This window comes from Dromiciops gliroides, chromosome 3 (genome assembly GCF_019393635.1).
Source record: "Dromiciops gliroides isolate mDroGli1 chromosome 3, mDroGli1.pri, whole genome shotgun sequence".
Taxonomy (NCBI): Eukaryota; Metazoa; Chordata; class Mammalia; order Microbiotheria; family Microbiotheriidae; genus Dromiciops; species Dromiciops gliroides.
The window spans coordinates 204,510,374-204,538,014 of NC_057863.1; the positions used below are offsets into that span (position 1 = coordinate 204,510,374).

The 27,641-nt window shown below is 37.6% G+C and overlaps 1 protein-coding gene across 1 annotated transcript; it reads left to right on the top strand.

Annotated features, from left to right (window-relative positions):
• The first annotated feature begins 10,408 nt into the window (after nucleotides 1–10,408).
• CHMP2B (charged multivesicular body protein 2B) lies at nucleotides 10,409–27,475 on the top strand. The gene is given in 10 exon segments (XM_043993427.1): nucleotides 10,409–10,536; nucleotides 15,267–15,334; nucleotides 15,337–15,356; nucleotides 20,375–20,479; nucleotides 20,482–20,532; nucleotides 20,534–20,572; nucleotides 22,837–22,939; nucleotides 24,498–24,583; nucleotides 24,585–24,605; nucleotides 25,655–27,475. Coding segments are annotated over 10 exon segments (735 nt in total). The 3' UTR covers nucleotides 25,769–27,475.
• The last annotated feature ends 166 nt before the right edge of the window (nucleotides 27,476–27,641 follow it).

A 27,641-nucleotide genomic window follows, 5' to 3' on the forward strand; every position in this document is an offset into this window, starting at 1 on the left:
AAAAAGAACCTGCAACTCTACTCCAGAACTGTGCTCCCAAGGAAAACAAAACATTCACAATTAGAAAACCAAGATTTGGTTCATCCACATCCTGACTACTGCAGTATAGTTTTCTCTCTTCTTTGATTCCCTTCCCCCATTCCTTTATTGTACATAAAGTAACTGGTATATGTGCACAGGATTAATGTGTATTTTTTTTAATTAAGTGGTCAATGGTATGTTTTGATCAACATCAAATGGAGATGGGGAGGGGAAAAAACAAACTGGTTCTGTGAAAATATCCCTTTTCTCCATTAGTGGCATGCTCATTCAACTTTTATCTTTATATTCCAGTAAGTTATTTTGCTCTCACTGTTTAACAACAACAAAAACACACAAAAAATCCTTGCATACCTTGTTTGATTGGATAAATTCAATGTTTTTCTTTTATCATTGTAAAATCAAGGACAATTTTATAACTTTTTTGTATGTAGCTGTTACATGTAGGGCAATCTCTGTCACTCAGTAGGGATAAATTACTATAAAGAAATTGATTCTAGATAGTTTTCCCTTCAAGTCAAACATCTTGTTTAAATAAACTTCTTGTTTAAAATTTTTAAAAATAAGTTAATGTTATCCAATAAGATTAGGCTTACCATTCCTTCATTCTTCCCTGACAGGCTCCTTATCATACTTCCCATATCAGCTATTCCAAATTTTCTCTCTCTTAATAATAACACAAACCCTGCCTGCTTCTCTCCTAGCAGATGAACTTAACACCAACTTTTCTGAGAAATAGGTCATTTATTATGAGTAATTTTTTTAACAATCCAAACTTCTGTACATTTTAATATTTTTTTTACCTCCTTCGATCACATAGGATGAGGTAGGCCTTCTCTTCTCACAGGTAAAGCCTTTTGCCTAGGCCCTCAATCCCATGCTCTCTTCTCTCTTCTTCTGCTTGCTCCATCAATCCCCTTCCTCTTCCTCATCTCAAGTCTTTCTGCAGGGGCTTCTTCCCTGCTGCCTACAAATTTACTCAGGTCTTTCTGAATTTTAAAAAGGGCTCTGTCAAAAGTTAACAGTGACTTACTATGCTAAAGCATAGAATCACAGATTTAGGGCTAGCGAGGTCCTTAAATATCTAACCCTGGAGTTCTTAATCCCAGGTTCCATATATATTTCAGGGGATATATGAACTATAGACTAGTGGGGAATTGGTACCTAGCTGATATGGCTGTTTACACTAAGCCTCTGCTTTCTTTCATCTAACTCTCTTAACCCCTCAACATTCCACTAAAACTGTTTTTTTCGGGGGCAGCTAGGTGGTGCAGTGGATAAAGCACTTGTCCTGGATTCAAGAGTACCTGAATTCGTCCTCAGACACTTAACACTTACTAGCTGTGTGACCCTGGGCAAGTCACTTAACCCTCATTGCCCTGCAAAAAAAACAAAAACCAAAACAAACAAAAAAACTGTTCTCTTCAAAGTTACCAGTGATCTCTTAATAGTCAACTCCAATGGCCTTTTCTTAATCCTCATTTTTCTTGACCTTTCTGCAGACTTTGACATTGCTGATTTTCTTCTCTTTCATATTCTCTCTAAATTTTCAGTATATCACCCTCTCCTGTTTTTCCCCACTATCAGACCATATCTTCTCAGTCTCTTTTGCTGGATCCTTATCTAGGTCATACCTACTAACTATAGGCATCCCACAACATTGGCCTGGGCCCACTTCTCTTCCCCCTCTATATTACTTCATTTGGTGATCTCATCAGCTCCTGTGGATTTAATTGTCATCTTCGTGATGGTGATTCTTAAATCTACCTACACTGTTCTAACCTCTCTGCCGACCTCCAGTCTCAAATCTCAAACTGCCTTCCAGATATCTCAAACTGGATGTCCAGGAGACATTTTGTTTTTTTGTATTTTGGTGGGGCAATGAGGGTTAAGTGACTTGCCCAGGGTCACACAGCTAGTGAGTGTTAAGTGTCTGAGGCCGGATTTGAACTCAGGTTCTCCTGAATCCAGGGTCGGTGCTTTATCCACTGTGCCACCTAGCTACTCCCGTCCAGGAGACATTTTAAACTTGATAGACTGAACTCACTGACTTTCCTTCTAAATCCTTCCCCTCCCCCTCTATTACTGTCAAGCGCACCACCATCTTCCCAGTCACCCAGGCTTGCAACCTAGGTGACAATCATTGATTCCTCATTATTTCTCACCCCACTTCCTATATCCAATCTGTTGCCAAGGCCTGTCAATTTCATCTTTGGAATAGATTTCAAATACAAAAACACCCCCTTCTCTATTCTGACACTGCCAACACCCTTGTGCAGGTCCTCATCACCTCATGCTTAGAATATTACAAGCCTGCTGGTGGGTCAGCCAAACTCAAGTCCCTCCTCACACCAATCAGCCTCCTCCATTCAGCCGCTAAAGTGATTTTCCTAAAATATGAGCCCATCTCAGCACACCCTCTATCCTCCCCCAACAAGCCCCCCCCCCAACATGTATTCAATAAACTCCAGTGGCTCCTTGCTGTTTCTAGTATCAAATACAAAATCCTCTGTCATTCAAAGCCTTCCATAAACTAGTGCCCCACTGCTCATTCACACACACACACACACACACACCCCTTTCCAGTGTTGTTATATCTTATTGTCCACCACATACTCTTCAATCCAGTGACACTGGCTACCTTTGCAATTAATTCCAAAACCAAGACACTCCATATCTCAGCTCCAAGCATTTTCTCAGGATGTCCTCCATGCCTGGACTCTTCTCCCTCCTCATCTCCTCTTCTGGGCTTCCTTCCAGTCTCAATAAGGCCCATTTTCTTTTTATTTTATTTTCTTTTTTTGTTGTTGTTGTTGTTATTGAGGCAATTGGGGTTAAGTGACTTGCCCAGGGTCACACAGCTAGTAAGTGTCAGGTGTCTGAGGCCGGATTTGAACTCAGGTACTCCTGACTCCAGGGCCAGTGCTCTATCCACTGCACCACCTAGCTGCCCCAAGGCCCATTTTCTATGGGAAGCCATTCTCAACCCCTCAATTCTAGTGCCTTCCCGCTTTCAATTATTTCCTCTTTATAGCTTCTGTCTACATATTTGCTTGCTTGATGTCTTACCTATGGGATTTTGAGTTCCTTGAGGGCAGGGACTGTCTTTGCCTCTTTTTATATCCCCAACACTTAACATAGTGCCTGGCATATAGCAGGTGTTTAATAAATGTTCATTGACTGACAGACTATCTGAACTCCCCACCTGTGTGGGCCATTACTGCTGGATGTCAATGGTTTTGAACTCCTCCCCATCTTGCTAAACAAAGAAGCTATTGAGGTCATTACAACTACTCCATTGCTCTCTTATACAATACATTCTAGAATTCTGCTAGAAATAAAAACAAAGCTCACTGGTATATAGTTGACTGGCTTAGGGTACTTTTTTTGTCCTACTCCTATGACAAATACTGTTTGTGTCCACCTCTATCTTCTTCACTTCTTTCATACTCTAGTTCCTAGATTTCCTCACGTGAGCATTTTTTTTTAATGCAGAACCACATTTATACTAGATACAAAATACAACTGCAGTAATCTCTGTATATTAGAAACAGTCAATTTTCTTTTATTTCTAAAGGTTAATATAGCTCTGTATATTTGCATATGGCAAAAGTGCTCACAAGTAAATCAACACTATGGTTTAGTTTATGATACCTTGGTTTCCCAAAACCATACGTACTTGAGTCTATATGAATTTCAGCCTTGGGAATCTCATACTTATTAAGGTTTTAGATTTAAATAGAATCCATACTTTTAATTTAACAACTTACTGGGAATGATGGAGCCCTGCTTTTTGCTCCTGCTGTGTGCACTTTGTGTGGGTCTTACATCTGGTTGCCACTGAGCATATTGGCACCTTCCCAACCAATACATTAGAATCGGTGGGGGGCGTCTATAGGGGCCATAAAACAAGAGTGACTACAGCTGGGATGACTACATATGCAATAGCTTTTTGACTCTTACTCCTTTGAAGACGATTGTGCTATCTCTGCACGTGCACAATAAACTAGCCCTAGTCCAGTAATTTTCCCCTTCACATAGCCCCACTACCCTAACATAGACACACACAGAGACACCCGTACAAAACACACCGTCAGAACATGAGAAGAAAAAAGTCATTACACGTCGAATTCTGCTATAAGTCATCATAAGAAACTTTTCCATGAACAGATTGATGGACAATTCTCTGTGGTAACAGTATTGTGGGAGGCCCTGTGGGCCATATTATCGAGCCTTTCCTTTCTTATTAGGACAGAAGAAAGAAGTAGGGAAGGGAACTCTGATTTCCCTCAAATGCTTAAAAAAATCCGATGATTTATAAATCCAGAGGTATTTGAAGTTATTGACACCACAATTGGAATGCCTCACATATCAGTGGGAGAAATCTGAGATATGAGAGCTAGCATTTTCAATTTTTTTTCCAACAAGAATGATTATTAAGTAGGAAAGCAATATTAATAAAATGGTTAACATGTAAACATTTGATCCAATGGTTCCCCCTTTATATTGATATAGATTTTTTAATGCTTTATTATTTTCTGATTTTCTATGATATGAAAGCTTTCTTTTCTTTCTTCTTTTAATAGGTTACTCACCAATGGATAAGTGGCCAGTGTTGAGCAACATACCAATAAGTTAAAGTCCACTTAAAGTGAACATTACATTTTTCTTGTTAGAGGATTAAAAGCCATTCCAGGAAGACCTGTGTTCCAGTCTTGCCTCAGATACTTATCTGTGTGACCCTGGGATAAATCACCTAATAATGTCTCTGTGTTTTTCCTCCTTCCCCGCCCCCCACCCCCGAAATATGAGAGGCTTTATTTTCATCATATGGAAAACAGTTGAGCACAAAAGCAGTCAAAATAACTCTTTCCCTCTCCTGTAACGCTTGCATCTACCACTAGGGACCTATACAGTCCTCCAGATTTATAGTACTCTCCAGTGAGCTCCCCCAAAAGAAGAAATGTGTCTGTTTCTTCAGCGGTCAGCGGGGGACCATAATAGCGCCTATCTCATAAGGTTGTTTTTAGGATCAAGAGATAATATATTTTAAGCAACATATAAAAACTAGCCTTTATTATTCATGTCTTATTATGATGCATTTTGGTGTGCCTGGCCCATCATAAACACTTTAATAAATGGTGAGGTTTTTCGTTTATTTTTTTTAACTGGCATTTATAGAATGCTTTAAGGGTTGCAAAGTGCTTTACGAATAATCTCATTTAGCAAAGGAAGGAGCTTGATGTTGAATCATACACCTCCCCCTTACGCATCTCAAAACCCTGGTGTCTGAAGTATTTAATGACTTTCCCAGGTCAACACAGGGATTAAGTAGCAGGGGTAGGATTTGAACCTCTGATTCTGGACTCCATGCTTCTCCCCCCCCCCCACCCCCGAAATAGTGGGTCATATGGACGACTGTGTCTTTAACAGACGGCAGGGACGAAAGAGCAATCTGGGTCACACACAAGCTTCAACATGGAGGTACAGTGAGACAGGAAAATAGGAAATGCCCCAGGCTTATTCCATGGGTTTGCCTACCCCGAGGGAAAGAGAAGGTGATGCCAAGGACCCCCCGCCCTCTGTCCGAGCGGTTCACGGAACCCAGCGGTAGCTCCACTCGGCTCTGAGCACGGGTGGCTCAGCCCCCGGCGGCGCGCGTCCACAGCCGCAGCACCCTCTCTCCCCGCCCAGCCACCCCAGCATCTGAGGCTTCCCGCAGCGCCACCCAGACAAGCCCGCAGGCTCTGCGCAGTCCCGAGGTCGCGGGGAGGAGGAAGGAGGGGGCTCCGGAGAGGAGGGGCGGGACTGGCAGAAGGAAGGGCAGAGTTCGGGCGGCTTCCAGCGTCAGCCTCTTCCGTGCGCAGGCGCCACGACTTGAACGCGCAGGCGCCGGGAGACAGACTTCAAAAAAAGTCTGTTTGCTTCTTTCCCGGTCACCTGAGCTCCCTGCGAGGCGACAGCGGCGGCCCGGGCGACGCAGCCCCCACACCACCCACTGCGGGCCGGAGGACCCGTGACTCCTCTCCTCGCCCCGTTGGTCCCTTCCCTTCCAAGGTTTCCTTTCTTGCCCTAGCCTAGCCTTCCGCACCGGGGCGGGGGTCTGTGATCATGGCCTCTCTTTTCAAGAAGAAGACGGTAGATGGTAAGTTTGGGGCTCGGGGCGCGCAGCTGGGGCCGGGGGCGGCTCTAGGTCCGTCTATATCCCGGCTGTCCCCGAGGGAGCGGATGGGTGGGGGGCCGCCGGCACTTCCTGCTCCTGGGGCTGGAGGCGGGACTAGTGTTCCACAAGTGACTCCCCACCTCTGCCGGGGTCATCCTGGGCAGCTTCCCACTTGATGATTGCCTCCCGCCTCTGGATTTGTGGGTCTCTGTAGAGACGAGAGTGAGACCCACTGCTTGCTGACACTTCCGTCGTTTATGATTTCTCTTATTAAAAAAAAAAAAATTCAATTGGATGTTTAACTTTCCCTCCACCCCGCCCCCCCTCCCCGGGAAAAGGGGCGGGGGGGAGGGAGGATTGTAACAGATAAGCCTAGTCTAGCAAAAGAAATTTCCATATTGGTCAATTCCAAAATTATATGTATATAATTACATTATCTATGTATTGCTATGCATGTCTATGTGCACAGTGTGTGGCACGTAGGCGCTTAATAAATGTTTATTGATTGATATGTGATATGTGTGTGTGTGTATATAAAATTGTTAAGTATTTTGAATACCTACTGTACGGTTTATGAATTCTACTTATTTGTGTATTTATGTTGAGTTTGTGTCTGTTTTCTCCTGACCTTTGGGCTGAACTGCTTCAAGAAATCAGTACTGGAAGAGAGTGAGTGAGTGAGTGAGTGAATGAATGAGTATGTATTGGGGAGGGGGTGGGGAAAGGGGAGGAGGGAATTGTACTAAGTACTTGGAAGTTATATGGGTCTTGTCAAACTTTGAGGATATTCTTAGGATCCGAGAAGTCAGTGGCCAAACCTTAGGGAGATTGATGATTTTCCCAAGTACACACTTGGTATTAAGTACCAGAGTTAGGATTTGAACCCAGTTCCTCTGGTTCTAGAGTATGTACTTGTAAGTAGGGGCTCAGAGAAATGCTTGTGGAAGAGCAATCTTCATTACTTAAGTAGTTGATTTTTAAAATTTGGATTCACTCAAAGTAATGGCTTTGTCCACCTTATTATATCCTCCCATACTTGAAAAAGAGGTGTCAAATTCAATTTCATTATGACATTATTACCAGTTGCTAATGAAAGAAAAAGAAGAGGATATTATGTCTAGTCATGCTTCCTTGAAAGTTATAAAGAGGAAAGAAAAAAAAAGAAAGTTATAAAGAGGTAGTTTTTAAAAAAACATATATTAGTAATAAATGTTTCAAGTGCTTAACAGGAAAAAGGAAACAAATGTGTATGTACACTTTGTCTACTTATCCCTGCTTATATTTGTATTTCATATACTATTCATTAAACATTGCTTGAATTTTAATTGATTATTAACAACAAACCAATTTTTAAATTGGTAAACAGTTTTTACCTTTGAGTTTAGGAGAAAAACCTGTTTAGTTCTGTGAAATTTCACTAATATTAGTCAACACCTGTTACTTGCAAAAGACACCCCCCCCCTTGATATAGGGGATGCCAAGGGATGCACAGATGAAATAATGAATTGTAAAATGCATTGTTTTTAAGTTACTTTCATGTTTTGAAATACATTTTTGAGGCTTAAAGAAAAATATTTTCTTAAGAATCCTTTCCTTTAAGAAATTATCTTGTTTAAAAAGCTTTTTATAGATCATTGACCCCTGCCATTATGCAGAATTATAACATTTTAAAACATGTAATAAGTTTATTCTTTTACATCATGTTGTAGTAGAACCAAGAATCACTTCTTTGTAAGTTGTCTAGTCAGCTCCCCCACAAAAGAAGCAATGGTATTTAGACAGTGGTTGGTACAAACAGAATGTTCTGTTCAAACCTGGAAATAATTCTTTTATTCTCTTATGGCCATGTATCTAATTGTTTTGTTTGTTCAGATGCCAGCAGAATCATGATATCTCACCACTAATTCTACCATTCATTTATTTCTTAACCATATGCTCAGAATGATTGCAGTATTTTTCTTTACTAATTTTTGGTTAACCGAAAGTTGTATATTCTGTAATGATTGTCAACTTAAAAATTAAAATACTTTAATTATACTTGTTTTTAAAACTCCTGATTTTATTATAATCTTCCTCTAATAAAGCACTTCACAGTCTTTTAGTGAATGCCTTTACTTCTGGCCATCAGTTATCATCCTGCAATATTGTAGAAAAATTATGTTTATTGAAGTTTCTGGTTTGTTTGGATTATGTATATTCAAGAGATTACTGTGTATAAAGCTAAAAAGATAAAGATAAGGAATGAGTAAAATTTTAATATTTTCAGCAGATAGTATCCATCATATTTCTTACCTGCATGGTTATAACCTTAGGGTTTTTCTTATAAAGATTAGGACATTTTACATAGGTTTTGCATATTATTTTAAGAGTACTTTACATATCAGTTATCTCCATTGCTGACTTGCACAGTTCTTTTGGTAGCTTCTAGGAACCCTCATTAAGTAGGAAAAGGAGGAAGAAATAGTCAGTGAGGATACCAAGGAAAAAGATGAAAGCATTGGACAATAAGGTTGTGAAGTAGAGAAAATATGCCATTGTCACTGAATTCATTATTCTTTAGCAAATGCTGTTTATTCTAACAGCTATTGATGAAAAGGTCTTAGAGATGTTTGTGTGGTACTGTTTTGTTCTTATGTGTTAATAAATTTAAAATCTGAGGTTAGAGTAGCATTCTAAGTTTAAAATTGTCTGCTTCAACACATTTCCTTATTTAGAATAACTAGCAGGATAGCTACTTGACTGCATGTTTTCCTGAATAATTACCTCAAGTTATATCAAACTCTTGACAGCATTCTTTTTTCTTTCATTATTTGATGTAGTGCTTTTTTTTTTTCATGTTTTTCTTCCTGTTTTATTTAAAGTAAGTTTTTTTTTCCCCCCTCTCCCTGAGAGATGACAGAAGTATTCTGGCTAAGCAATAATGAGGCTATATATTATGCTTTTTAATGCTGCTTTATGCATTTCTCCCAGATAAATCTTTTGACTCAATGATTATTGATCATAAGAGCCTTTTGTTGCATGCTCTCTTTTCATCTATTTCAGCTGTAATGAAATCTGGATATATAGTTTGTAGATACAATGTGATATAGTTTACATGTCTAGAAAGAATTTGAATCTTTTCTTTCCGTTGATAGGTATGTAATAGATCATTATATAATACTGTTCTGCAAATTAAACAAAATTATGGCATTCTCTACGATTTTTATTTGTTTAATTCATTATTGACATTAAAATGAATAAATCATCACGCTGATAATGAGAAGAATAGCATAATACCAAATACTGTTTTTGTTTTTTGTTTTTTAAATTGGGAAATAAGTGTAAAGACTTTGGGGGTGGGGAGGGAAGGCAGCTGTTATAGACATGTCTTTCTTTTCCTTCAGTGAAGTAATGATGACCTATTTTTGTAGCTAAGTATTAACCTGTAACTCAAGATGCCATTAGCATTTGTCATACTGACATAATTGACAAATTACAGGAACACTTTTTTACAGCTACCTATGTGTCTTACACTCTTGAAGTACTATTCACCTTTGGTATATCATTCTTATCTCCACTGGAACTACATAGAACCGGAACTGAAATTGATTTCATTGGTATAGGAAAATCCCTCTAACTGTGCAGGTCAGAACAGCCTCTGCAATTTATAGTCCTAGAAAGTTGTTTAGAGCTGAGTGGTTAAATGACTTGCCCAAAGGCATAGTGCCTTAGTGTGTGGGACTAGAGTTTGAATCCAGGTCTTGCTGTCTCCATAGCTAGCTTTCTATCCACTGTATAATGCTGCTACTCTTATTCAAATCAACAGTTGCTTATTAAGCACCCACTATGTGCCAGACACTGTTCACGACATGTGAGATACAAGCACAAAGAATGAAACAATCACTTCTTGCAAGGAGTTTACAGTCTAATGGAGGACACAGAAATTATATATTAAAATAAGTACAGCATAAATATGAACTTCACAAATACAAATATGGGGTCATGAAGAGTCTGACATGACAGAAAAACGACTGAGCAGCAATAAATAGAAGTACAGAGAATGTGTGCGTGTGTATTATACTACTAACTTTTCAGTATTGTATAGAACAAAACATTTTTAAAAGGTCAGAATAAAATCTTCACAGCATTCACATAACTGGAGGAAGGGGAGGTGGGAAATAACAAGAAACTCCAATCTAAAAAAGGGTCCCAACAAGTATACTAGTTATGGCAGTAACTTTTATGAAGGTTTATTTAATACAATTGTTTAGCCAGAGCAGACTTAAGTCTCCCATTTTTGCTATTCAAAGGCAGAACTTGACAGCCAACCAGTTGAGCAGTGGAAATTCTCCACTGTAAGCTGCCAAAACTCTTTTAAATTTAAAATCCATTCTCCCATTCTTCAACAAGTTTAAGGCTGAATACGAGGGAGTTTGTTAGGGAGGACACTCAGAGAGGTAGGCACCAGAAGAGGTCGCATGCCTGATGGTGCCTGAGTTGCATCTTAAAGGAGGAGAGGAACTCTGAAGAAGAGGTAAAGAGGGAATTTCAGAGATGAGGTGTGATCATTTATAAAGACCTGGAATCTAGAGATGAATGATGTGTGAGTAGCAGAGAAAAGACCAGTTTGACTGGATTGCTGACTGTGAGAGGGTAAAAATGTCCATTGAGGTTGGAAAGATAGGTTGTGGCCAAGTTGTTTAAAGCCTTAAAAGCTAAACTGAGTAGTTTATATTTTACCCTGCGAGCAATAGGAGCAAGCCACTGGTTGAGTAGGGAAGTCACTTCGTTAGATCTGTTGTTAAAGTCCATTATTTAGGCAACAATGTGTAAGATGAATTGGAGTGAGGAGAGACTAGAGGCAGGAAGACATAATATCTAAGATTTCATTTGGAGATACCTTTTATGGTTTGCCTAAGAGGTAGATTTGGGTGACCATTTCAGGATAACTCTTCCCCTTTTCTTCAGCTGATCTCATATGGCATAATTTTCAGTTTTCTCACTGTCCTAGTTCCCTACCAATACTATTCTTGTCTATTGTCAATTCATCATTCTCTAATTAAACAAAAAAGAAGAAGAAAATCACTATTAAGTGTCTAATTTTCAAAATTATCTTTTTAGGGTAGGAATTCTCCAATTTATTTTTGCAAGAATTTGATGCAGTGATTATTCATCAACAAGTATTAAGGATTTACTGCATTCTAGGTATTATACTAAAAACTAGAATACAAAAAAGGTAAAAAGTTATTACCCTCAAGGAGCTTACATTCTATTGGGAGAAACTACATTGTACATGTATACAAATGTATGTGTACATACATTATACGTGTGGAGTAGTTGGAAGGTAATCTCAGAAGGGAAAACATGACCAAGAATGGCTGGAAAAGACTTCTTGTGGAAGGTGGCATTTGAACTGAATCTTAATAGAAGTCAAGAATCTAGGAGATGAGGTAAGGAGGGAGATAGACATGATAGACAGCCGGTGCAAAGGTACTGTGACAGGAGATGGAGCATCAAGTAGGCCAGTGTGACTCAACTATAGAGTATATGGAGGGAAGTAATGTGTAAGAAGACTATAAAGATGGGAAGGGCCAGGTTATGACTAGCTTTAAATGCCCAGCAAGGAGTTTATATTTGATCCTAGAGATAATAGGGAGCCACTGGATTTTTTTGACTAATTGTGGAGAGTAATGTGGTGAGGATTATAGTAGAAAGACTAGAGGCAGTGAGAACAATTAGAAATCAATTGTAATAATTCAGCCAAGAGTTGATAAGGCTAGAGTGATAGCTGGGACATACTTAAGAAATAATGGAGAGAAAGAGATGACAGAGTTTGACAACTCATCAGAATTGGCTCAAAGGGGGAATAACATACACACTCAGTTGGGTATAGTAATATATTTTGCCCTGTTGGAAAAGTGGGAAGGGAGGACAGATTGGGGAAGGGAACAGTCAGAAGCAAAACACTTTCGAGGAGGGATAGGGTGAAAGAAGGTAGAAAATAGAGTAAATATCAAGGGGAGGGAATATAATGGAGGGTAATACAGTTAGCAATAGTAACTGAAAAAAAATATTTGAAGCAAGTTTATCTGATAGGCCTCAGTTCTCAAACACATAGAGAACTAAGTCAGATTTGTTAAAATGAGAGCCATTCCCCAACTGATAGATGAGCAAAAGACATGAAGTTTTCAGATGAAATAATCAAAGCCACCAATAGCCATGTTAAAAAAAAATGCTCTAACTCAGTATTAATCAGAGAGATTCAGGTCAAAGCAATTCTGGGTGCTACATCTTACCTATTGGATTGGATAATAGGCAGCAGAGGAAAATGACATGTTGTGGGAGATATGGGGAAAAGAGGACATTAATAACTCTTGGTAAAGTTCTAAACTGATTCAAACATTCTGTAGAGCATTTTGGAACTATGGCCAAGGGCTATAAAACCATGCATACTCTTGGTACCCTAAAAGAGATTTTTTAAAAAGTTGAATTCAAAATTGGAGGATGCCTATCAATTGGGAGATGAGATTAGAATGAAACACTATTGTGCTGTGGGAAATGACGAGCAGAATGCTGTCAGAAGGACTTATGAAAAATTCAGTCCATCTATAGAGAAAGAACTGATGGTATATGAATACAGATTGAAGCATAATTTTTTTGTAGTTCCTCTTTCTAAAGTTTTTTGTCTGTTTTCTTTCACAGACCTGACTAATGTAGAAATGTTTTGCATGACTGCACATGTATAAACGTGTATTGAATTGCTTGAGTACTTAAGGTGGGGGTGGAGAGGGAGGGAGGACAGAGAATTTGGAACACAAAATGTTAAAAATTGATGTGAAAATTTGGTTTAAATTATGTGTAAACCTTGGGGAAAATTTCTAAATAAAGGAGTAAAGTTTAAAAAAATAAAAAAGAGTTCTTGCTATGTAGAAGTAAAATGCTTGGGGATGATCAGATTCTGAGTAAGACCATTCTTGTGAATGGCTGAACTAGAATAAAGGAGTAGATCATGTGAGTTCATTAGACTGGAGGAACTGAGCAAAAAGAATATATTTGAGGGAACATCAGTAGTTTTAGTATGAAAAGATAATTGGGGTGGAGAACTAGAGTGGGAGCCAGGCATTGAACTTATTGAAAAAGGAGGAAGAATACTCCGTGGGTCAGTAGATAATGGCCACCAGGAATTGGTTTGGTTAATAAATTTGGAATGAACATTTGGTAAATGATAGCAGTAGATAGCATCTTGTAGTAGCCATGAAGAGCAAGGAGTGTACAGATTTCCCTACCCAATTAACAAAGTTACAGTTAATCAGAAGGGGAAGTAGGTAAGAAAGCAGTTGTAATGCATACTTGAAAGGACAGTCAGGGATGCAGTGTCATTGGGAATAGGGGAAAGCCAAATCTCAGTGCCAGAAGATGGTAGAAGCAAAGATGGATGTCTAAAATAAAAGGAAGTTGTTATAGAGTAGGTGTTCGAAACTGCATAATCAAAGGGTTGAAAAGATCTGAAGTATGACACTGGAGGTGTTGGTTTGGGTTTACATGAGTGGTATAAGGGACAGCTTAGGTTGGGAATCATTGGAAGTAGGGATTGGGGGGTTTAGTACCACTAGCATTGGGAGATTAAGAAGGGATGGAGTTATGCAATTCATTGAAGTATTAATTTGAAAAGGCTACAAGGCTAGATTAGAGTTAATGCTCTACTCTTCATTCATAGATGATTGTGTATGCGGTCTCTGAGGCTGAGACGCCACAAAGCTTGGATTAATTCTCTTCCAATTGTGCTAATTTTGGCCTAACAATTACCACCAAGAAAACACAAGTTCTCCCCCAGCCAGCACTGTACCATCCATATGTGGAACCATCAAGATTATAGCAAATGGAGAAATCTTGAATGCTGTGGATGAATTCACTTACTTTAGCAGTATAGTTTCCAGGGATGTTCACACAGATGATGAGACTGATACAGATTGCCAAGAACTAACTCAGGATTTGGGAGGTTCCCAAAGAATGTGTGGGAGAGAAGAGATATAGGTATTATACCAAACAGAAAGTCTACAGAACTGTTGTGCTGACCTCATGGTTGTATACCTGTGAAACCCAAACTGCTCATTAGCAACATGCCAGAAAAATGAACCCACTTCCATTTGACTTGTCTTAGGAAGATTATGACTGTGGAAAAATAAGGTACCAAACACTGAGGTCCTTTCTCAAGCTGAACTACAGAGCATCCAGATTCTGTTGCAGAGAGTGCAACTCCAGTGGGCTGGCCATGTTCAAATGTCAAATGTATGCTTGCCTAAAAGACTCTCTTATGGAGAATTCACACAAGGCAGGCCCTTACATGGTAGTCAGAAGAAGCAATACAGGGACACCCTAATGGTCTCTCTCAAGAACTTTGGTAGGCACTATGCTCTATGAGCAAACCAGAATTTCAGCAGCTCAAAAGAAACATGAGATGCGCAAATTTAGATATCTTCCTCCTAGAAGCTTAATAGGGACTATTTGTGCCTGATCTGCAGTAAAAGCCTGACTGTTTGACTTATGTATTAAGGAATGGCATCAATTCAGACTTATGTGGTGGTTTTTTTTGTTTTTATTATTTTTTTTGAAGATTGAACAAAATATTTTTATAGTTATACACACTTTTATAGCTTCTCCAAGGAAATCAAGTATAATTTTGTGGTGAACTATGTAATTTATGTTGAAGCACTATTAAAAAATAAAAAATTTTGCAAGCTAACTGTTATTATTTTCAGCCTTTCTCTCTTCCTTCCTTCCCTCCTTCCTTTCCTTCCTTCCTTCCTTCCTTCCTTCTTCCTTCCTTCCTTCCTTCCTTCCTTCCTTCCTTCCTTCCTTCCTCCTTCCTTCCTTCCTTCTTTCTTTTTTTCCTTTCCATTTAGAGTTTCACGTTTGAAGCCTGACTAGTTTTATATTATTATTAATAACAATAGGAGAAAGAAAAAATACATTCTAACAAAGTGCAGGGTTTTTATTACTTTCTTTGGGCTTGATATTTTAAATAATATTGAGGAAGACTTTACAATCCATAAATTTAGAGATTTTTTTGTTGTTGTTCTCTTAGATGTAATAAAGGTCGAAATCGAGAGTTACGAGGTACACAGAGGGCCATAATGAGAGATCGAGCCGCGTTAGAAAACAGGAAAAACAGCTGGTAAGTAGAACATTAAATTTCAGTTTAACTTTTCAGACAAATTTGGAAATTAGCATTGGGGATAATTAGCTAACTAGTAAGACAGCGTGGCAGGTGGCAAGTGATGGAGCATCATTTCTTGGTCATATCAAAGCCTTCCTGATTGTGTTTCTTTTGCTTTTTTCTCCTTTTCATTCTACTCTCCATCCCCCTTTTTATCCTTTTATTCAGTTTTTGTTTTCTACATATAGAATATCAACATATTTCCATTTTTTGAGATTCTTTAATTAGAATATAACAAACTTATATTTAGAGACTCTAGAACCTAGCTTCTTAACTGTGGGTCCTGACCTCATATGTGGTTGTGTAACTGAATACGGGGGTTACGAAAAATTTGGCAGACAGGAAAAGGTATGTATACCTGTTTTATATACCTATATACCTGGGGTCAAGTAAATGGTTGCGAGTGGAAAAAAGTTAAAGGAAGCCTGGCTCAAGAATATAATGAACTTTCTTACAGAGGGAACCATTTAATCTCTTAGGTCAAGGAGAAGAAAGGCAGTTTTGGTCACTATCAGAAGGACCAATCCCAGAATTGGACTCCTCCATCTTCTCACAGAACCTCAGAGTTAATGGTCTGCACCTCAAGGTCTTTTACTGTGCCTGCACAGAAGCAATACTTCCAAGTCCTGATCTGACTCTCTTTTCCCTTCAGGTTATTCTTTCTGGAGTCCCTTTTATAATAAGAAATTTTCCTTCATCATAGACCTTTTCCTCATGTTACTTCTATCTATCTCCTTGTGCGCATGAACTCTAGCTCCCCCTCTGGTTCTGCACCCACCCCTTCCCCCAAGAAGACACTGCATCTCTAGACAGTGTCTACAGTCCTGGATTACCCCTTCTCATGGACTGTGGCACACTAGGCAAAGACCATACATACTCCTTACTCCTCACTGCCACTTCAAAACTGTTCTCCTAGCATCACTCAGGTTCTATCCAGGTGAATCAACCTGTCCCAATACTGGTAGCAGAAGATCATTCCTTCTCCTTTTTCAAGGAATTTAGTATCTGGCTCAAAGTTTTCTTGTCCAACTTCTACTCTTGTACTTGGTGGCTCCAATATACATGCTGACATCTCCTGAAGCACTCTGGCCTCTCAGCTTTTCAAACCTTAATTCCCACAATCTACATCTGTACTCTAATTTGGTCATACAGATTTGATAATTCCCTTAATCTCATTCTGAGCTTTTTTTTTTTTTTTTTTTGCGGGGCAATTGGGGTTAAGTGACTTAACCAGGGTCACACAGCTAGTAAGTGTTAAGTGTCTGAGGCCGGATTTGAACTCAGGTACTACTGAATCCAGGGCCGGTGCTCTATCCACTGCACCATCTAGCTGCCCGTCATTCTCAGCTTTAAATGCCCTAACTCCTTAATCAAGAATTCTGAAATGTAGGGGGCAGCTAGGTGGCACAGTAGATAAAGCACTGGTCCTGGATTCAGGAGGACCTTTGTTCAAATCCGGCCCCAGACACTTGACACTTACTAGCTGTGTGACCCTGGGCAAGTCACTTAACCCTCATTGACCTGCCAAAATAAATAAACAAACAAACAAACAAACAAATAAATAAATAAAAATAATTCTAAAATATATCTCTTTGACCAGAACTTTCTAGCCTTCTGTCATTCTCTGCCTAACCCTAGTCTTTTTTTTTTTTTTTGGTGGGGCAATGAGAGTTGAGTGACTTGCCCAGGGTCACACAGCTAGTAAGTGTCAAGTGTCTGAGGCTAGATTTGAGCTCAGGTCTTCCTGACTCCAGGGCCAGTGCTTTATCTACTGTACCACCTACCTGCCCTCCAACCCTAGTCTTGATATTCATTATGACCTCTAGTTGTTATCCCCCATTATTGTCCCAAGTCAGCACCTTAGTCTCAGCCTCACTTTCTTCCCTTCACAACTTCAATTCTATTGTCAGCCACTTCATTGCACCCTCTCCTCAGCTTTCAAATAAATTTTCCTTTGTTCTCTTCACTTTAATGCCTTACCAAACCACAACCCTGAATTTTCATGATAGTATTTTCTCCTGGTTCTCCTTTTTTCTCCTTCTTAGCATCCTTGGCTGAGTCCATCTCCTCTAACAGTGGATTTATCCCAAGGTCCCCTCCTGTACCCTCTTTTCTCTTTCTGCCCTCTGTCTCTTGCTGATTTTATCAGTTGCTGTACCTTGTATTATCATTGCCATTCAGATGACACTTAGATCTTCCTCATTTCTCACTTAAATTTCAGTCCTTATCTCCACCTAAATGGTTCTGTTTACATCTGAAACAAAGAGAAGTCGTTTTTCCACCTAAATTCCTCCCTCCCCTTTATTTGGGGGGTTTGGGAGGTTAGGAACATTACCATACTTCCACTTACTCATCTTCACAATCTTGAAATCATCCTCAGCCCTTCCCTCTTTCTTAGCTCTTTCCCATATCCATTCAGTTACCACATAGGGTCTGTTCTATCTCCATCCTTTTCTCTACTTATGTGACCACTATCCCAACTAGTTTAGGCTCTCATTCATTATCTCTTATGTGTACTATTCTTGTAGTGGCCTGTCTTGCAGTTTTTTTGCCCTTCAAGTCTATCCTTCACACAACTGCAGAATTATCTTACTGGAACACAAGCCTAACCGTATCACTCACTACTCAGAAATCTTTTATCAACTCTAATTGACTGTGTAATAAAATATAAACTTTTCATCTTGACATTTAAATTCCTTCATCCTATGGCTCTAGCCTACCTTTCTAGACTTGTAGCACATTAATCTCCCATTCATATAGTTTCCAGCACAAACTAGCCTTCTTGCTGTTCCCTAAAATAGGATATTCCATTCTCCATTTTCATCCATCCCTTTGCTCAAACTGTGCTCTATGACTGGAGTGTGTAATACTGTCTTACATATGTCCCCTAGAATTCCACCTTCCTCCAAGGTTTACCTCACAAGCCAGCTACTGCTGGTCTTTCCTGATTCTCCTGTAATCATCTCTCCCTTCTCAATTTTTATTATTGTTTATGCCTTATACCTCCCCAAAAGAAAATAAATTGCCATGGGATTGAGGTTTGTTTTTTGGTTTTCTCTCTATCCTACGAGAGTACTTTGCAGTCAGTCAGTCAGTGAGGATTTAAGTGCCTGCTATCTGCTGTGTACCAACACTGCTAAATAGTGGGGATACAAATGCAAAAAAGGAAACAATTCCTACTGTCTAATTTGGAACAGCGTAGACATATGTAAATATATATGCAGAATAAATATAAAGATATTAAGTATAAAGCAGTTAAATGCAATTTAGATAAGGGCACTAGCCATTGGAATCATGAAAGCTTTCATTTAGGTGATACTTGAAGAAAGGGATTCTGTGAGGTGGAGATGTGGAGGGCATGCATTCTGGGCATGGGGACGACCAGTGAAAAGGCATGGACAGAGGAGATAAGAGTGAGGAACAGAGGTTAGTTTGTCTAGTTTGTTCTTCATGGAGAGGGAGTACCCTCCTTTGAAACTGGAAAGATAGGCGAGTTTCTAGATAAGCTTACATAGTTTACTATTTACTTAATAAGGGCAAATTAATGAAAAACATTTAAAATGGACTTTTCTGAGCAAAAATTTGCTTAGCACATAGATTTTTCTCCCCCAAAACCTATTTGGGTGATAATTTCATAAATTACATATGAGTTAGAAGAAAACCTGATGACAGTTTGATACCTACATGCATTTTTGGGGGAGGGGCAGGGCAATGAGGGTTAAGTGACTTGCCCAGGGTCACACAGCTAGTAAGTGTCAAGTGTCTGAGGTCAGATTTGAACTCAGGTCCTCTTGAATCCAGGGCCAGTGCTTTATCTACTGTGCTACCTAGCTGCCCCCCTGCATGCATATTAATAAATTGTTTGGATAGATAAAAATATCTGTAGAATACACATTATAACATTTTCAGAGTATAAGGGTGGTCAAAATGGTTTTATTTTACTTAAATTAGGTTAATATAAATCGTTATATTTTTTTTCCTGTGGTCAGTTTAACTAGCATCTCTTAAGTACCTATGTTAGCCCTTAAGAGAACAAAGACAAGCAATCCTTGTTCTTCCTGGGGTGATACAACATGTGCCCACAAAATTAAATACAAAATATATATTCATGAAGCACTTTATCCAGGGAAAAGGCAGAGTTCTTAATATGAAAGACAGTTTGTTAACAATAAAATGGGATTTCCAGAGGGCACAATGGAAAACTGAATGGAATTAGAGAAATGGGAGCAATGGTGCTGACATGAATGATATAGAGAATGTGAAGTGGTTGCTGGAAAGAGAGCTCCACTTAGGCTTCTTTCAACTCAGAATTACAGGGAATTGTGAGTCATGCTACAGGGAAGTAGATTTCATGCTCTTTTCTTGAACTGTATAGAAAGACATCCAAAAGAGAAGTCAGTGGAGATCCTGGCCTAGCTTGTTGTTAGAAGGATTTATCTGTTAAAGGGTGCTCACCCTCTAGTCTTCAGGCAATCAGCCCTCCCCGAAGCTTCCTTCTTTGGTGAATAGCTTATCTCCCCAGGGAGAGATATGGGGCCTAGGAAAATCTTTGGTCCTGGCTTAGGTAACTGGGTCATAGAAAGAGTTGAATATATAGATGAGTAGTTTCTTTATTCCTGTAACAGTAATATTAGAAATTACCTTTTTTTTTCTCCCTCTCATTTTCCATTGCTAATCTCATATAGAAACATACACTTGGAAGGTCATGCAAATCACTAGTTCTGCCCTGTCCCAAAAGAATTACTTCTGCTGACTTGTATGGCCAGGGTACAAATTTTATGTACAAATTTTGCTGTAAAGAACTCATATGCTTGCCTTTTTGTTCTTTCATATTAGAGTGAGACTAATGATATTCTTCCATAGCTTTGAAAGCTTGCTCCCATCTGTTATATTGAAAATGGGACATGTTACATGTAATAAATTCTCCATGCCTTGTGTATGAAAATTGTCTACTTTTTCTCTTCCATTAAATGTAGGAATTAGAAATTAAGAAATGGGCCAAGATGGGTAACAAAGAAGCCTGCAGGGTTTTAGCTAAACAGCTTGTGCAACTGAGGAAACAGAAAACTAGGAACTTTTGCTTGTAAGTTCAAAAGTCACTTCTATGTCTACACAAACTAAAGTAATGAACTCCCCAGATGAAGATGGCTGGAGCCATGTCAACTACTGCAAAAGTAAGTTTTGTCTTTTTATATGTATGTTCTTAGTACTGGTATGTAGTCAATATAAAAATGTCTGTTAAGCATGAAAATGTGTTAGTAAAATTATTTGTAATAGATTAAATGATATTTCTAATGATTTCTGTTTACAAATGTAAAAATTTAAATATTAGCATTGCTTTAATGTCACATTTTAGTTTAGATTCAGGTTATTTCCGTTTTCTCAAAATTGGATACCTTCCTTCTACTAGAATCCTACTGTAGTGCCTCATTGTGGTGTGGAAGTGTGACTGGATCTTTTGAGGCTTTGGCCTCCAAAATGAAAGCTCTAGCACATTCTCTGAAACTAGAAATGTTTTGAGTTTGGGCCTGATGATATACTACCTGTCTTTTGTCTAATGATTAGCCTAGTTAAGTTCAAGAGACTGTTGGCCAAGTCCTAGGTAGGTTGTGGTCTGCTTTTGGTGGAAGGATTACGGATTACCCACAGTACTGAAATTACTGAACTCTGAAGTTATCAAAGCAGGCAAATGTCACATACATAATTAACTTAAGAAGGTAGTGTTCTTTTACTGAATTTGACAGAAAACGATTGTTGTTATTTCAGTGAATTGTGAGCATAAATTATGATTTCCTTTTATTTTATTCTATCCTGACAAATTATTCTAAATAAAATAAGTAAATAAAAACCAAGACCATCTGAGAATATGTCTTTGGGATATCTCAGCTTTCGAATAAATTGTAGTACTTTTGTTCATTTGTATATTGCTTACTTAACATTAGGTGTCTTCATTAGTTGCTTCATCTTAAAGTACTATTCGTCTTTCAGTCAGTTTAATACTTGTTAAATTACTACCATTTACCAAGCCTTTTTAATAGGTTCTGTAATAGAGAGAAAGAAAGAAAAATAAATTTCCTCTCCTTGATGTGTTTGGAATTTTGGGGGGAGTTAGAATGGTGAGGGGAATGTGAATAACTAGACAGTATATGATGTGCCAATGGCTGCTACAAACAGGAAATGCTGTATATGTGGAAAGGGAACCTGCATAGAGAATCTGAGTCTGCAACAGTGGGGAGGATTTATACAAGTGGGAAAGAGTGGAAGGACATTCAAGTGTAAGTCACTGAGTGAGGGTTGGACGATGGAAATCATTTTGGTTAAGATATTGAAATAAAGAATTTGGGTTTTTTGAACCTACATAGAACCTTCATTGAACCTTGCTAGACTCAGTATTTTTATATTAATTGAACATGTATTAATTAAGAAAGACAAAAATTGTCTAATTCCTAATTACTGTTGGACAGACTTTTTACATAATCTAGCCACAACATATATACACAGTTTAAGAGAGTTAGTGAAAAGGTCTGTAAGGTCTATGTCCCTTTGGTGGTTAACCAAAATGAATAAGAAAAAATGTCATACATGTCTGCAAAGACAGACCATTAGCAGTGGAGAGAAACAAAGCTTGTCTCTCTTCTTTCCTCTGGCACTACTAGCCTACAAAAGAAAAATTCAGGATTTGCCCTCAAAAAGGTCTTGCCATGCAAATTTTTCTTGGAATTTTCATTGTAAACCTTTAGGAAAATAGTGCATGTATCACTTCTCAGCCTATTCAAGGCTTAAGACCAAGTATAAAAGATGGTATGTGAAATGAAAGGTACTCATCTCTAGTCCATGTAGAAAATACTTATTAAGTATTTACTCAATTGAAGCAATTGATGTGTGTGTGTGTGTGTGTGTGTGTGTGTGTGTGTGTGTGTGTGTGTACAACATACGGAACATAGATTGATTTTTAAAGAAATGTTTAGTCAGTGTTTAATGTGAGAGCATTTTCATTGAAGGCGTTTGAATAACTTTTATCATAATATCCAACACATTGATATCTCAAGTGCCCTAAAATTTGTCAGACCTTAGTATCTGTATATTGGGCCTAAGAACTTAAATCTTGTTTCTAAAAGAAATTCTGTGTTCACGCACTTTTGTAGGTCAGAATTATCAGGGTTAGTTGCATTCCCTTGTTTGTCAGTATGCTTTTGACTACTGTTCAGATGAGGTTGCTTACATTCTGATCTCCTTAAAGTAGTTGCTAAACAGATGTTTTCCATATTAAATTCTTTCATTTTGTTAGCATTCTTAAAAACCCCTGTGCGCAGTTTTGGAAGGTTGTATGAATTTATCTTCATAGCAAGTGGCAATTTAATGTACTTTCTTTGGCCTTATTTTCATGTAAAATTTTCTAAATTATGCAAATAACATGCATTCTATCTCATATTGAAAGACAATGCAGGCAGTTAACAAGAAGATGGATCCACAAAAGACATTACAAACAATGCAGAATTTCCAGAAGGAAAACATGAAAATGGAAATGACTGAAGAAATGAGTAAGTTTAATATAATTTGTAGTATTGATGATACTTACATGTTTCAGCTATCAGTGTTCCAAGCTTTTAAACAATCTCAATTTTTAAATTTTTAATAAAACCAAAACTTTTACTCATAACTGAATATTGATGAAAAATAGGTTAACTAGATCTACATTTTATTGTAACTTTATACTTTAATGTTGGCCATGTGTGAAACTCACAAATCCAAATTTAATAACAAAATATGAAAAGATGTTATTTTATATTCCTGTACTCTATAGTATGTCTAGTCTTATTTTAATTTCACTAAACTACTAAAATTGTTTTAATTATTATCAGGATACGACTAAAACCACCCATTCTCCTAATGTTCTGTGTCCTTTCTGCAAGATTTTAAACCTTGTTTATAAGTATTTTTCAAAACTCTAAAGTTCTTTATATCAGTCTTACTTTAATCTCTTTGTGTATTATAATTTGTCTTTTACCCAGCACCTGAAACTTGGTTAGTGAATTTTAATTGCTACAGAATTGTCAATTTATTTATGATCATGACATCTAATATGTTTATGTATTTTCAATGATGGCACAGGTGTGAGCAAGCCTTATCAGAGGAATTAACTTTTCCATTAAGCTATAATGAAAGGAATCATATAAAACTGTTGATGTATTTAAAATTCATAACCACTCTTCTTAATTTCATTTTTATGAAAGTATCTTCGCTCTCTCCTCCCCACTGAAAGGGCTGCTTTGTTTAATTTCATTTTTATTAATTTGTAAATCCCTTTGAAAAATACGTGAGTTATTGATTCAATTCCCCCAACACTTTGTGAGTTAATATTTGTCCCCTCTTGGATAAGAAAAGTAGAGTATGAAACTCAGATTTATCAGCAGCAGTGTTAGTTTTAACACTAACCTATCCTTTGTCCAGATTTCAGGAAACAAGATCTTTAAAAAGATTTGATATTTCTTAGTAATTTAAGACTTGGCTCACGAGGAAGCATTCCTAAAAGCTTTTTCTTCATCTCTGTTAATTTTCATTGCAGTTATTCTAATTCTGAGTTTCAAATAGAAAATAAGTTTTATATGATCTTCACTAAATTTACATTTTAATATTAAACTTCATAACCATTTACCAAGATCAGAAAAATATTTCTAATAATAGAAAAAAATCACAAGTAAGAGAAAAATTTACATTTCATTCATAAAAAGGATATTCAGGGAGGTGGCTTGAATTATCTCTCAATTTCCCAAGAACTGTATTTTATTTTCACTCTTACCATATTTCCCCCCAAGTAATTGATTACTTTAGAAAAATGTCACTTTGAAACCGTAAGCTCAAGAAAGATAATTGCCCTATATTGAAGGACACTGAAAGTTAGGGAGGAGACAGAACTTTGGTAGGGACACTGACTATTCTAAAACTTAGTGCATTTACTTGTGATGACACTGGCTTTTGGATTTAGGCTCAGAGCTTAACAGTTCACTTAGATTTTAGGATTGGATTGTCTTCTAAATGTCATTTGATATGTATACCTAGCTGTTTAGAATAACAGTTCTGTTTTCTCCGTTTTCTAAGTCAATGATACACTGGATGACATTTTCGATGCATCTGATGATGAAGAAGAAAGCCAAGATATTGTGAACCAGGTGCTTGATGAAATTGGGAATTGAAATCTCTGGAAAGGTACGGACATTGTTGTGGGCTCTGCTAGTGTTTAGCTATTTTCAGTCATGAAAATTCTTTGTGACTCCATTTGGGGTTTCTTAACGACACTGAGGTGGTTTGCCATTTTCTTCTCTTGATCATTTACAGATGAGGAAACTGAGGCAAATAAGGTTAAGTGACTTGCCCAGGGTCACAGACAGCTAGTAAGTGTCTAAGGCCAGATTTGAATTCAGGAAAATGTCTTTCGGAATCCAGCCCCAGCCCCCTATCCACTGTGCCACCTAGCTGCTCTTAATATTATCTGGAAATATTATTATCAAATATGTCATTTATGTCATTTAAAATTTTTTGTTCTTTATAGGTAATTTTGTAGTTCTCAAAAATAATATAAACCTTCTGAGGAAAATTAATTTTAATGTGGTGTCATTTGATTATTAATATTGATTTATAATATTCCCATCTCTGTTTAAAATCCCCACTTTTTAGTATAGCTCTGGCTAAACCCTTCTCAGGGTCTGATCTGGGTCTCTGTCCCTTAAACAAAAGCTAACCTGAATGAGTCCATGCTACTTAGAAATGGCTCTTGTATCCTTGCTTTCTAATCAAAGTTGGAGTGACCTGCCTCAGGAAGGAGAAACTGAGCTAGAGTAGAGTAGTTTTACTTGCCCAGGTTGCTGGAGGTGTCTGAATCTCATCACCAGGCCTCATTCTTCAGCTGGTAACAACCCCCTATCCCCTTACAATGAAGTAATCTGGAAGAGTTGAGAGCATTTAGATTAAATGTCTACTGATCAGAGTTGCCTTTTGCTTGTCAAGGACCATCCCTTTCAGAAAGAAAACATGTGATTTAAGGTGGTTCAGAGATTCCCTTTTTGACTTTCATCGCTGAGAGAGATCTCTGACCTCAATTTATTGACTTTTGGCCAGCCTAGTGAATACATTGATTTTTCATATCCAGAATTTATAATCTCAGTTTTATTTGTGAGACTTCTTAACTTTTCATATTGTTTTAGGTGTCAGTCAAATTTTTGATAATCTGTTTTTCCTTTTTCTTCTGTTTTAAATAGATGGCCAAAGCACCATCAGCTGCCCGAGGTTTACCATCTGCATCTACATCAAAAGCATCTACAATCTCTGATGAAGAGATTGAACGGCAACTTAAAGCTTTGGGAGTAGATTAGCTGAAATTTATTTAGAATATGTATTAATGATTTACAATCAGTATAAAACTGGCACTGTAGATTCCTTTTACAAAACTTATTTATTGTGAAAAAAAGACAGTCAGTGAAGTTTCAATCCATACCTTGTTTGAAATCTTTTTGCCAAAGAATGATTTACAAAAAGAGCAAACAGTTTGAATCTTAATTACCAAATACTTTGAAATGATTATGTCTAAACCTCTTTCCTGCATGGTATATTATTCTAAGATTCTGTTAAGTTTGGTGCCAGATCATACTTGCATTCTAAATCTTTTCTCCCCATGTAGAGAAATGGCACTAAACACCAACATTGCAAAAGATTCAAATGAAAAGAGACCTGCATCTGCTGCTTGTATTTTGAAACTAATTTTGAGCCATGGCCACGAGAACTCCAGTTATCAAATTGTATTTAAAAATGGTTTGAAAGAAAAGCCCTCTTTCAATATGTAAAGTTCACAACTTTTTAAAAGATTCTTGGCACCTGCCTTAAATGCTTGTAGCACAAAAATATTGTGCAGATCTTTAAATTATTAGTGAAAAACTTGAATTATCAGTTTTAAATTTAAATTGAGATCTAGTTTGAGAATTCTCCAGGTTTCTTATCTGGGGACCTATCACTTTACTTAACTAGTTAGTGCACAGAATTGGTAGTCAAGAGACCTGAGTTCTAGACTGAACTCTGACGAGTGGTGTGGCCTTGGAAAAGTCACCTGCCCTCTCTGTACGTCAGTTTCCTCAAGCTGAATAATGAGAGGGTTTGTACAAGATGATCTGCAAAAGGTCTCTTCCAGCTCTAAAATTCTATAAAATTAGCAGTGAAGGGCACTGATTTTTTTTATTACTATAATAATGTAACAATTTGTTGATCCTTGAAAGAACTATCGTGCCTTTCTCTATATGAATCCTACTCTTCCTTCCACATTCTTATGAGCTATATTCATCCTTAGAGTGAAGTTACTTTCCAGATGCCATTGTATCCAGTGTTAAGCACTACTACTAAGAGGATATTACACATTGCAATTTTAAAGCAAAACTAATTGAAGTTTTTGTAAATAAACTTTTGTCAGAAAAATGCTGCCTAAAAAGTGTATTAATATACTATGCTGTATTTTTTTAAGGTAGAAATGCTGTAGGATTTAATGTGTATATATTGGAAAAACTGAACAGAAATAGGTTCTAAGTCCTTGTGTCCGTTTGTATTGTTCTTTAAAATAACTTCATGATAGAAAATGTGTTTAATACTTTTTCCCTAAGAACATGTCACAATAAACAAGGAGAGACCAGAGTTAAGTCATTTGGAAAATTGAGGGTGGTGGGAGTTGTTTACTATTATGATGATGAATGAAACCCTGAACAAAACCAAAAATAGGGGAAACAGATACCCCATAAGGATTAATAGGCAGGAAGGGGAAACTGGACTCTACACTTAGATAATCAAAAAATTGCACTTTGATTTAGGATTTGATAATGAGAATTATTTAGTTCACATTGCTTCTCTGAACTTTAAAAGCCCACCTAGAGATTACTGAATTACGAAAAGAAAAGAAAAAACCTGAAACTCTTTGGTGCTCTTGAGTGTAAATAATAGTTCTAACTGTGTTTACTTCTTTTTCATTTATTTTTTGGGGGACTCTTCATTTTTATAAATTATTTTGTTTTAAAAAATCCAATAAAGGTTTTATTCCTGGATGTCTTTTTTTCCTTTTTACTTCACAGTAAATGTTTGATGTCTGCTAATCTTAGAATTGTTGCCTGATAATCATTATTTTTAGGGAAAATGATAAGTTGCAGTTACTATTAGAATTTGAGAGGCTAAGTGACTTATACAGGGGTACACAACCAGTATATATGAGAG